General features: G+C 41.4%; 1 protein-coding gene across 5 annotated transcripts in view; it reads left to right on the top strand.

Moving 5' to 3' along the window:
• The window catches only part of MYO1B (myosin IB), a 183437-nt gene that overhangs the window by 28747 nt on the left and 142059 nt on the right, over window positions 1–12631 (top strand). For all 5 annotated transcript variants that reach the window (XM_033230805.1, XM_033230810.1, XM_033230808.1 and 2 more), the window contains exon 2: window positions 4196–4339. In XM_033230805.1, coding sequence (XP_033086696.1) covers window positions 4205–4339 — 135 coding nt within the window. In that variant the 5' untranslated portion in view covers window positions 4196–4204. The remainder of the gene's footprint in view (window positions 1–4195; window positions 4340–12631) is intronic.

The following is a 12631-nucleotide window of genomic DNA, read 5'->3' as shown; positions in this document are numbered from 1 at the left end:
GTGTTATTTAGAACCCTTCACTTCCTAGTACCAGTCTCTTACTAGGTAAAATGCTTTTTGTTGCAAATAATAGAAAATCCAACTCAAACAGCTTAGACAATAAAAAGAACTAATTGGCTTACATCACTGAAAACTTGAGAGATGGGGGCAAGCTTCAAGTGCAGTTTGATCCAGAAGTTTGCGATGTCATCAAGGCTCCAGCACTAATAATTCTAGGTAATTTTCTTTTTGTCTTTTTTTCTTTTGATACAGGGTCTCACTGTGTTGCCCAGGCTGGAGTGCAGTGGTGCGATCTCAGCTCACTGCAACCTCCACTTCCCGGGTTCAAGCACCTCTCCCGCCTCAGCCTCCTCCTGAGTAGCTGGGATTACAGGGATGCGCCACTACTGCCCGGCTAATTTTTGTATTTTTAGTAGAGACAGGGTTTCACCATGTTGGCCAGGCTGATCTCAAACTCCTGACCTCAAATGATCCACCCGCCTCGGCCTCCCAAAGTGTTGGGATTACAGGCGTGAGCCACCGTGCCTAACCAATTCTAGCTAACTTTCTTGCCCTGTCCTCCTCCATGTGTGGTGTTCCTCTTCCTACCGACCCTCCTCATGAAAGTAGAGATGGCTGCCGTAGTTCCAAGTGTCACGTTTGCAAGTCACGCCATCCAGAGACAGAGAACCTTTGTCCTAGTATTCCAAGCCACGGTCTCAAGCTCATTCACATGTCCAGCCTTGAATCAGTTACAGTGGCTAGAAGATGAGAATATGTTGATTGACTTAGCTTAGATCACATGCTCATTTTTGGTACTTGGGTAGAATTGGTTTCCCCAGAATAGCATGGATTCCTTTGGGGGCTCTTGGAAGGGAGTACGTAGATCTATAACAGTATGTGTCCAACAAAAAGTATCCCCAGTGCTCTACATACATTCTCATTTAATTCTCCCTAGAGTCCCATGTGAATTCTTCTGATGGTTTATGGAAATGTGGAGTTAGCAAGTGATTCTAAAACTTGTGCCCGTGGTAAGCACATAGCTCCTTCAGAGAAAAAAACAAATGGATCCTTTTGGTGGAGCAAATATACCAACTAATTTCATTGAGATGACAAAGTGAGCCAAACCAAGGCTAGAAATGGTGGTCACAATACCAGAAACCACCGTAGGAAGATATGGAAGGACCCCACACCGTTTCCTTAGTGTCCTATTTTTACCTTGAGAATGAGGTAGGCTGTTACTGGATCTTCTCCCAACGTCCCTAAATGCTAAAAAGATAAGCAAAACAAAGCAAAACTGTTTGCATGACTCAATGACTCTTGGTGTCACCTTTTCAGTGTGGCTTGCTTTATTGTATTTTGGTTTGCAAAATACAATTTTCAGAGGTCTTCACTGTTTACCAGTTACCCGTAACTCAGCATTTATTTTACCCTCTATTCCTCTTTGGATTAGAAAGTTGGGATGAGGTGTAAAGATATAAATATCCATTGGAAAGATGGTGAAGCGGGTAATTACAGAGAAAGATTGGCTGCTTAATTATTGTTACCTGCAGGGAAACTGTGTTGTCTTTCTGCAGCTGTTCCTATAAATAGACTATATACAGGAATCTACCTCAGGGCAGAGTTCCTCTTTGCTTAATTTAAATTGCTGGTTTGAGGTAGTTATTTTTGAAACCATTCTCAGGTTGACTTCCCCCTTAATCCCTAAGCCTTCTTCCCTCATCTGCCAAATTATATGTAATGCATGGCAGCTAGAGTGCTTTTGGCGTTACATGAGCCTGAGAACTTGAACTTTGATTCAAATGTTAATTTATTGTGGACAAATTTATTGTGACAAATGGTCCTCTCCCTGTATAAGTCCTTCTGTGGACTCTAGCTCTGGCTCCACCGTCTCTGTGGCTCCTGCTGCATTTCCATAGCATGGCACGTGCCTGCCACCCCCACCAGTTTTGTTCTGAAACAGAGCCCAGCCAACTTGAAAATACACAGAGCAATTCTTTGGGCCGATATTTTTGGGTTTTAGTGATATCTGGGACTTTTCTTTCTTTCTTCCTTTCTTCCTTCCTTTCTTTCTTTCCTTTCTTTCTTAACTTTCTTTCCTTTCTTTCTTTCTTTCCTTTCTACCCTTCTCCTTCCACTTCTGCCTCCGCCTCCCCTTCCCCTTCTTCCTTCCTTCCTTCCTTCCTCTTCCTCTTTCTCTTTCTCTTTCTCTTTCTTTCTTCTTTTTTTTTTTTTTGAGACAGAGTCTCACTCTGTCGCCCAGGCTGGATTGCAGTGGAACAATCTCGGCTCACTGCAGGCTCCGCCTTCCGGGTTCAAGCAGTTCTCTGCCTCAGCCTCCCTAATAGCTGGGATTACAGGCACTGTCATCATGCCTGGCTAATTTTTGCATTTTTAGTAGAGATGGGGTTTTACCATCTTGGCCAGGCTGGTCTTGAACTCCCGACCTCATGATCCACCTGCCTCAGCCTCCCAAAATGCTGGGATTACAGGCGTTGAGCCACCGCACCTGGCCTATCTGGGATTTTTCGTTCCAGGTATATTTGGCATAAAATTATAAAAAATATACAGTAACAAAAAAGTTACTCTATTGTTTTTCTTTTTAATGTTAAATACTTCCTTATTTTGTTATTTATGGGAGAACTTCTCATAAATTCATCTTAGTCTCTTTTTTTTGGCTTTTCGTAGCCAAAAACTTGTTTTAATAGGATCAGTAAAAAAGGATATATTTGTGGGTTCACATAAATTGCTAGTAATTAATAATAATGAATTTCTTAATTACTAGCCCTTCCCAGTTCTCTTTTTTTTGCCCCCCCCCCCCAATTCTCTTTAAACCAGACCAACTAAATGTAGTTTCTGTTGCCTCTACAAGACCTACTGGATGTTCTAGACTAGAATTGGAGGACATTTGTTTAAGTTGCTGAGATTTCAGTAAGGACATCAACCTTTATAAGACATAGTGTGCTGGAGTGACTCCTTAATAGGAAGAATCAAATGTCCTTTCCACTCATTATCGGGGCAGGCATATATGTAAGCATTTATTAGTATTCTGAAGTGTGATTGAGTATCAGCACAGTGAAGTTATATAAAACTGGCTTCTACATTGGAAACACTTAGGCCCAGATGAATTTAGTTTTACCATTTTACCATTTAGTTCTGGTAATATTAGGAAAAGTAATACAGACACATGTGTGCACACACACATACCCCACACACTCCTATGCTCAGAAATTTGAAAGATTTTTAGTGGTCTTGATAGTGATCAGATTGGAAGCCATGGGGATTAGCATTCTGCTGTTGGGTGGCACCATGCACATTAGTAGCAGGGTAGAATGCTGCCTCTGTAGCGTGCCTCTGTTTCCGCTTGGTAGATATTCACGTTGAGCCAAAGGGAAACTGTAGTATTTCTTGTCTGTTTCCTGCATGTTAATTTGATCCTGCTGTTATAGTAGCATGTCTGTTGGAACGAGAATTAAGAATGTGGAGGCCACTTTTAGCAGGTTGTGTTATACTGGCAGCCTGTGATTTACAAGTGGGTTGTGTTCTTTTCTTTTTATGTCAGTATTGAATGTCTGGAATGAAATTGCCTCTCATAGATGCCATGTTAGACGTGGTGATTGAGTTCTTTCACATCAAATGCAAAACATTTTTAAGTAACCATAGCAAGTTTCATAATCTCTGAGCTTCAATTTTCTTATGTTAAAGTGGGAATAACACTACCTACCTCATAGAGTTGTTGTGAGGGTTAAATTAACGTAAAGTTCTTGGTATAGTGTCTGATATGTGGCAAATAGACAACAAATGTTAGCAGCATCATTTTTTATCATCTTCGAGGAAGCTGGTTCATATAGTCTGACATTGGTACACAAGGGCTGAGGGAAAGTGGAGTTGGGTTGGTTTTTTTCCCCCCTGGAGTTTTGCGACTCTCTGCTGGTGAGAAGACCATGGCTTTCTAGTGGCTTTTTCTGTAGGTGGACTTTACTAGGGAGGATGGACTGGGAAGGAGGTTCATTTGTGACAGAAGGTTGGCAAATGGGGCAGCTGCAGCCAAGTCAGAGGCTCCTGAAGTAGTTCATAGGTAGGAGAGGTTATGACATTTTTTAAGGCTGGTGAGAGTCATTTGGAACTACCAGTGTTGGATTTCTGCAATAGTACCAAGAACCTATTTGAAATTATTTTGCTCATTTAAATTGACCCCTTTTCCTCTCTCCTACAGCTGGAGACCATGGCCAAAATGGAGGTGAAAACATCACTTCTGGACAATATGATTGGAGTTGGGGATATGGTTCTTTTAGAACCTCTCAATGAGGAGACCTTCATCAACAACCTCAAGAAGCGCTTTGACCACAGTGAAATATACGTAAGTACATGAAGGTCATCTGTAGTGTTTAGACTTTGTATTTTGTGCCAGAGAGCTGTCTTTTCTTCCTCAGACTCTTCTTTCTTTTTTCTCTCTGTTTGAGTCCAGCAATATTTGCTTATACCCTCATAAAGAGTTGAGTTTTTTCTGATTTGGCACATGAGTAATGTGGATTAGACAAGTCAGTCTGCTTTCTATGATCAACTGTGTGCAAGTATTGTAGTGGATGTTGGGGGCATTCTAAAGCAAGTAGAATACTGCCCTCTGAGGAATTTAGAAGGAATTTTGAAATCCATAGGCATCTATCTTCTTGAATACCTTCATAAGATTAACAAAGTCTAATGAGGGAGAAGCTACTCATTGAAATGCAAGGCAGTAAACTGTCAAAAAAGACATAAACTTTCTCGACATCTGTAGTTAGTAGGGACAGGAGCAGATTATCAGATAATAATATGTGCTTGGTCCCTGAAGATTTGGCTATAGTCATGTCCTGCTATACAAAAGTCTGTTGCCATATACAAAAACAGAAGCATAAATACGTGTATGCAATACTAGGAGAAAATTTCCTGTTGTAAAAAGTCTTTATAAAGGATTTCACAGGGTTCAGGTTCTCTAAATATTTTTAAAACATGAATAAAAAATACATTTATTTGCAGCTTTTCTGGAGTTTGCATAAAGCATCTGTAGAAGTAAAGGTGAGCTGTTAATTAACCAAAGAAATGAGGCATTGATTCCCTGTACCTGCAGCTGAGAAGGAAACAGAATGTATTGGATGGGAGGAGTTTTAGTGGACTCTGCCTCACTTCCTGAGTTCCTTTCCTCCTTTTTAAAATGTGCATTTGTGCATGGAGAAGAACTGGATTATTGGGCATGCTTAATATTTTTCTGTCTATCATTCTATGGAGGAAGTATAAATAAATAAAAGAGATAATACAGTGATACAAGTAGGATCAGTTATTAACTTTTGTGGAACTAATATGTTTTGTAAAATTATACGCAAATTATCAGCTATATTATTTTATGTCATAGATAGCTCTCTTTTCTAGATAGCCAACTCTCTTCATCTGTTGGAGCTGCGATACCAAAATGCCATAAGCTAGGTGGCTTATAAACAACAGAAAAGTGTTTCTCAACAGTTCTAGAGTCTGGGAAATCCACGATGAAGGGGCTGGCACATTCAATGTCTGGTGAGGGTCTGCTTTCTGGTTCATAGATGGTGCTTTCACACTGTGTCCCCACGTGTCGGAAGAGGAATACTCCTTCATGAGGGCACTAAACCCATTCACGAGAGCTCTTCCTTATGACCTAGTCACCTCTCAAAGCCCCACCTCCTAGAACCATGACATTGGTGACTAGCTTTCAACATATAAACTTTAGGGAGATAGAAACATTGAGACCACAGCACCAACCATGTTTCAAGGATGATTTTGAGTAATTTATTTATGAGAGAGTAGTCATCATCTAGGAATTGACCTTTTCGTTCTTCTCAATTTGTATGGGTGGAGGTGGGGGAAGGTTGATGGTAATATGAGGCATGTGAATACTGCTTTTGGAGTCTTAATTTGATAACTGGATACTAAACTGAAGTGTGTTTACAGTTCAGAGATGCGATTATTTAAAGTGCTGATCCAAATGGAGAAGGTATAAAACGCTGCTGCAGAGCAGGGGGTGGCATTGTTTGGCTTGGCAGTGCCGCCTGGTGTCACCTTCCCTCCAAGTGTAGCACTTCTGCTTTCAGGTGGGAAAGCTGGGAGTTCTGCAGCTTTAATTGAAAGTGTGGTCTGGTATCAAATAAAAGACAGACTTTAAACATTGGTCTTTGAGATGGAGATAGGCAGAATCAATTATATTGTAACTAGTGTTACCGATCATTTTTCTTTTTGGCTCTGAGAAGCACAATTCACTTTTAAATGGAGAGTAGAACATTACATGCATTCAAATACCTGATTTGTTGTGGCCACTAAAAATAAAACAATCACCTTTTTAATAGAATGCCAAGTGTTAACATTCATGAGTCTTTAGCAGACGAAATGTCTGCATTTCAGCCCTAGGTAATTTTATTTTCTAAACGCCCTTTCTGGTTATAAAACAAAAGCAGAAAATTGATTTCAGCTTCTAGATATTCATGTCAGTTAATGTTTTTCGTGATAATTCAGGGCTACTGTTTCTAGGAGATGTGTGCCTTTGTAATGTGTATAGTATGATCCTTTTGTAAAAGATGTGTGTGGGGGTTTATGAATATATACATATGTTTGTATGTATTTCTATGTACAGAGAGACAGGCGTGTTACCTTTGGGTACCATAGTGTGGTGGGTTGGCATAGGGCACGGGGACAGGGAAGGTTACTCTTTTAGACGTCTGTCTAAATATATGCTAGGACTTAAGTCAAGCATATATTGCTTTTGTAATTAAAAAAAAGCTGCATGATAAATTTGATTACCACGCTCTCCAGCCCCACATGCCATGTGTCCTTCCCTGGGGAAATCTCTTTCTGGCTCTTATTCTGATAATACTCCTGCTTTGCTTTTGTTCATAGGTTGCTGCAAAATTGTCTAGCTTGGTGCCCAAGGCTAAATTAATGTGACATGCAACATTTTACTGTCTTGTACTTCACTATGTTTTTCAGGTCTTTCCAAGAAAATGAAGATACAGTTAAAAAAAAAAATCTTTTATGGTCTTATAGCTTCATTTTATATTATAAAAGTGGGTGACTGTCTAGGGGTAATCCATCATGTGAGCATATTGAACAGTGTTGTATGTTCAGAGCTATGTCTAATAAGGGGGCCAGTGAACAGAAAGACCCTTGCCCCAGACTTTTGAACTCTGGGTATACCCATAGCCTCAGCAATCTCCTATGTGAACCAGCTCTAAATCGGGGGGTTCAGTTCTAACATCCTGCCATCCATCTCCTATTCCCCTCCCTCCCCCAACATATCTAGAAATGAAAAATAGTCTGTACCTTCCCAGAGCTCTCTTGAGGGATTGCTTTGCCCCTGGGTATGAGTTATCGACTCTCTAGAACATTCACAACCCCTAGTGATCCTCTGGATCTGCAGCAGCTGACCCTGGAAGCAGACTCTATTGTCATCCTGTCGTAATAAACCTGAAGCGCTGGGTAGAACGAGGCATTCTGGAGTTAGTGGGAAATGTCAGGTTGTGTTAGAATGTGCTTTTTGCAAGTAGCCATCACACCCACATCTATTCACCTGAAAGTCCAGAAGTCATTTTGCTTTCAGAATTGGTTTGATTTAGTGGCTCATTGGTATCACTAAGGACTTTGTGACTTACTGTCTGCTTTGCCTTCCTTGGCTGTTTCTTCATTCTGAGGCTTCATAGTAGCAACCAGCTGCCGCGTTCCAGGCTTTGCATTCCCGCACCGTGCTGGCTAGAAGAGGCAGTGCTTTTCTTCTGGCATTCCAAGTCAGAGTCCTGAGATTCACCCTGGTTAGGCTGCCGGAGTCACACTCCCTCCTCAAACCATTGACTGTGGCCTGGCGATGGCATGACCTGAGCGACTTAAGAAAATGATGTTTAAGATTGGAGTTGAACCAGGTTTTTCCGAAGTAGATAGGCTGTATGTGAGGGAGTGGGTTCCCATCCAAATGTATCTATACACACACTAAGAAGAGAAAAGGGGCAATGGATGCCGAGGAGCCCACTCACTGTCAACTCCTTACCGGTTTGGTAGGGAGTTCTGTAATGAAGTGGCTTTTTTGATGTTGCTTTCATGTTAAAGGATGTGTCCATGGGAAGCATTGGTCACTTGAGTTCTAGGTTTCAAGTGCGCCCAATGGCTTGCTTCTCAGACTTTTCTACTGGTGAACTTCTAATGTCAGAGAAGAGTAAACAGCTTCCCCCAGGGACTCTGGAGCATGGTTGAAGTCTGTCTGCTTTACGGAAATTTTGCTGAAATCTTTACTTTCAAATGTAATTCAAAGCTTTACTCTGTTCTCTAGTGCAGATGGGTTGTTTTGAACTAGTATACCCCTTGTAACCCTTCTTTGAGTAAGTTGCATGCTCCAGAAATATCTGTTCTTCACTTTGAGGTGGGTTGACACGCTTGCTTAAATAGCACTGGATTGGTTCATAGCCATTTGTGGCCTGGTTGAGTCTCTAAATCTGGGACAGTGGCAGATAGTGACGTGGTGTTCGCAGTTAGGGCTTTGGGCTATTCAGTTGGAGATGGAGGAGCATCAGGTGAGATGAGATGGGGGAAATGCTGAAGTGATGGTGCAACACACAGGGTCAGAGACTGTTTGCTTTTTATTCCTCCATCTTGGCGGAGTGTGGTTCAAGCTGGGCCCAGCAGTAGGACATGCCATTTGGTCTGGCAGGCTCTATGGGGTCAATGGCTGGGAAATGCTGGTCGTGACATTCCTGAGCACTGCTTTTCTGCTTGCTGTCTGTCCTTTGTCAGACCTTCTTCCGGCCTCCCCTCCCCTGTCCCCAGGCCAGATGGATGGTAGCAGGATTTCATGTGGACTTTTATTGTGATAAAGGAGATGGCAGAGCTGAGATCCGGCCAGACATGTTCTGTTTTTAGGGTGACTGGTAAGGACTGTGGTTCTATTCAGGAACAGGAAAGCTACAATTTAGGTAAGAACAAGGCCCAGTACAAATTTGGAAACCAGAGAACCAAGGTGTCCGTTCTCTGACGAGAAGTATATTTGGTGCTGACCTGTAAATTTAGTTTGTTTTCTATCTGAATTGCAAGGTTGGGAAATCATTAGATACAGGGGCCTGAGTTAGTCTAATTTTTGGATCTTGTGTTAAACTAATTGTAGTTTAAGAGTGACTCCTTTAAAAGTATAGGAAAAGTTGTCTTAAGTTTTAGAAGTTAATACTAGAATTAGGATTTCCAGAAGGATGAGATTAGATACTTTTATGAAAGATACCAAGATATAAGTGCCATATATTTGATTTAAAATATTGTAAAGTTAATGAAAACAATACAGATTAACACATTTATTTGAAGTTTCAAACCCGCTTTTCATTTATACACATGAAAATTCCACCTCATGGGTATATTCTCTATTCCTGGGAATCTGGCATAGATGGAGTAGTAGTTTTCTCTTGCAACAAAACGAAGTGTGCAGACTTAGCAACTTAGAATAACATACGTATATTATCTTGCTATTCCCGGGGTCAGGAGTTGGAGTCTGGCTTAGCTGAGTCCTCTATTCAGGATTTTCCCAGCTGTAGTCAGGGTTTCAGCAGGGCTGCAATCTTATCTGAGGCTTGAACCTTTTGCAGGCTCGTGGTGGTGTTGGCGGAGAGCAGGACTGGAGTTCAGACAACCACCTGAGTGTTATTCCTGCTGCTCAGCCCTGTTCTCCAAGTTTTATTCTTTTTTTTTTTTTTTTGAGGCGGAGTCTCACTCTGTCGCCCGGACTGGAGTGCAGTGGCCAGATCTCAGCTCACTGCAAGCTCCGCCTCCCGGGTTTACGCCATTCTCCTGCCTCAGCCTCCTGAGTAGCTGGGACTACAGGCGCCCGCCACCTCGCCCGGCTAGTTTTTGTATTTTTAGTAGAGACGGGGTTTCACCGTGTTAGCCAGGATGGTCTCGATCTCCTGACCTCGTGATCCACCCGTCTCGGCCTCCCAAAGTGCTGGGATTACAGGCTTGAGCCACCGCGCCCGGCCCCAAGTTTTATTCTTTATAAAATTTTCCTTAAAAGGTTTTTTAAATTACAAAATAACAAATACTTTTAGGGAAAAAAAGTGTCAAATAGTACAGCCAGACATATCATAAAAATGTAGTTGTCTTCCTTCAGTACCACAGGCCCATTCCCAGAGTGAACAGTAATTAATAGAATGATGTGTAATCTTCAAGATTATGTTGGGTGATTAAAAACTAATTTTCTTGTTCTAGAGTTGGAAGTAGGAGGAGTTTCTCTTTTATCTAGACAGGCAGACCCAGGTAATCCAGACCCAACAGAGTTTACGTGGAAGAAGAGCAATCTTTAATGCCACCTTTAATCCCACCTAGATGAGGTAGGGAAGGAAGGAGGAGGGATCCCAGCCCTGTTAACATAGAATGCCTAGACTTGGTTGTATGTGAGTGGTTTGCCATCAGTAGTGCTCAGCTTACTCTGGCCGCTGCCAAGGTAGACCATTAAGGTAAACATTGAGAACAAATTGTGTGTGCCTTCCAGAGTGTAGCTTTGATGTTGGAAATGGAGGCACAGCTTTAGAAGCCTAGATAAAGCTGTTGAAAAACAGCAAATCATGAAGGTGAAGGGAAATGTGTCTAATTTCTGAGCACAGTCTATCTCTTGGACAGTCATTTTTGCTAATAACTTGCCAGCTTTAACTCATGCAAACTTTCCTACAAGCTTTGGTGATTGGAAAATTTCTTCCTCTTAGAATTTTCTTTTTTTTTTTTTTATTATACTTTATGTTCTAGGGTACATGTGTACAACATGCAGGTTTGTTACATATGTAAACATGTGCCATGTTGGCGTGCTGCACCCATTAACTTGTCATTTACATTAGGTATATCTCCTAATGCTATCCCTCCCCCCCACACCACAACAGGCCCTGGTGTGTGATGTTCCCCTTCCTGTGTCCAAGTGATCTCATTGTTCAGTTCCCACCTGTGAGTGAGAACATGCGGTATTTGGTTTTCTGTTCTTGCGGTAGTTTGCTGAGAATGATGGTTTCCAGCTTCATCCATGTCCCTACAAAGGACATGAACTCATCCTTTTTTATGGCTGCATAGTATTCCATGGTGTATATGTGCCACACTTTCTTAATCCAGTCTATCATTGATGGACATTTGAGTTGATTCCAAGTCTTTGCTATTGTGAATAGTGCCTCAATAAACATACGTGTGCATGTGTCTTTATAGCAGCATGATTTATAATCCTTTGGGTATATACCCAGTATTGGGATGGCTGGGTCAAATGGTCCTCTTAGAATTTTCAAAGTTGACACATATTTGCTGTTTACCAAACTTAGAGAGTTTTTTCATCATGGAGGCACTGTATAGGACTTGAAATATTTGTATAATACTTACAGTGCATTAACTTAAATATTCTGGTTGAAGCTAAACCTAAGGTTTGATTTGGAAGAAATTAAAACCTGACGTCAGATCTTTTGGAAGCAGTATGGTGGCACTAAGAAGCAAAAACTTGATGTCTAGTCCTGGCCCTGCCACTTAGTGAGACCTGGGACAAGTTAACTCCTTGGAGACTGTTTTCTTATTGGTGGGTAAAATGATAAATGATAACAAAGGACATTTTTTATTTCCTTATTGATACCAGCTGCTGTTCTAAGCACTTTACATGTATTATTTAATTTTCACTAGAGTCCTATGTACTATAGGTTTTTAAATTATCTTCATTTTACATATGAGGAAACTGAGGTTCATAAAGGCTAAGTAACTGTCCAAGGTCACATAGTGAGTAGGTGATGGAGCTGAAATTCACACCCAGAAAGTCCAGCTGCAGAGTCCATGCTCTTAATGATAGTCCTGCTGACTTTCCATGGTTGCTGCGAGCATCAAAGGATACTACTGATACAGAAGCCCTTTCAATTTTCAAAATAATTGGGTATGATATTGAAGAATGTGTAGGTTTGGAACGAGGCAATCTGAAAATGACCTGCACAAATAATTGAAATGATAATCAGTATTCCTGCCATGTATTGAGCTGCTCAACAGTGCAGTGACATGAACCAACGTGACATGGAGCAAGGACATTCATTTCTAAAGTCAAAGGTGATCATTACATGGTGCTCTCAAGTCAAAGGAAAAGTGATAGCAGCTGTGACAATGATTTTTCCCCACTGTGGAGGGTGGGAGAAGATACTGGGAGGAGATTATATTTCATCATGTTCACAGGATGGCAAGTAACTGACAGCTGCACATGGTCCTTCACCTTCATGAGCACAAGAGAGAGGAGGAAAAGGAAGCAGTTCAGCATGGAGAACACATGGCCAGTTAATTCTGTGGCCAGTTCAATTGTCCCCTCTACACATACATCTGTGTCTGTTGTATATCCATAGTGCAGAAAAATTTTAATCATCCTGATTTCTAAAGAGAGGCTATTTTGTTGTCCAAATTCTGCTTTGGAAGGAGTGGAGGGTGAAATGACATCGCGTACTGGTAAAGGTGTGAGCTTTTGGCTGACAGACCTGTTTGAACCTTGGTGACTTATAGTCACTGTGACCACTGTAAGGAATAGAAGTTCTCTCACCCATAAATGGTCATCGTGGTACTTATCTTGTTGAGTTGTGGTAGGGATTAAGGGACATCTTAGTCCAGTGCCTGTCATGTGATGGAAGTGGAG

This window comes from Trachypithecus francoisi, unplaced genomic scaffold (genome assembly GCF_009764315.1).
Source record: "Trachypithecus francoisi isolate TF-2019V2 unplaced genomic scaffold, Tfra_2.0 Lachesis_group13, whole genome shotgun sequence".
Taxonomy (NCBI): Eukaryota; Metazoa; Chordata; class Mammalia; order Primates; family Cercopithecidae; genus Trachypithecus; species Trachypithecus francoisi.
This window is presented reverse-complemented; position numbering and strand designations above follow the sequence as displayed.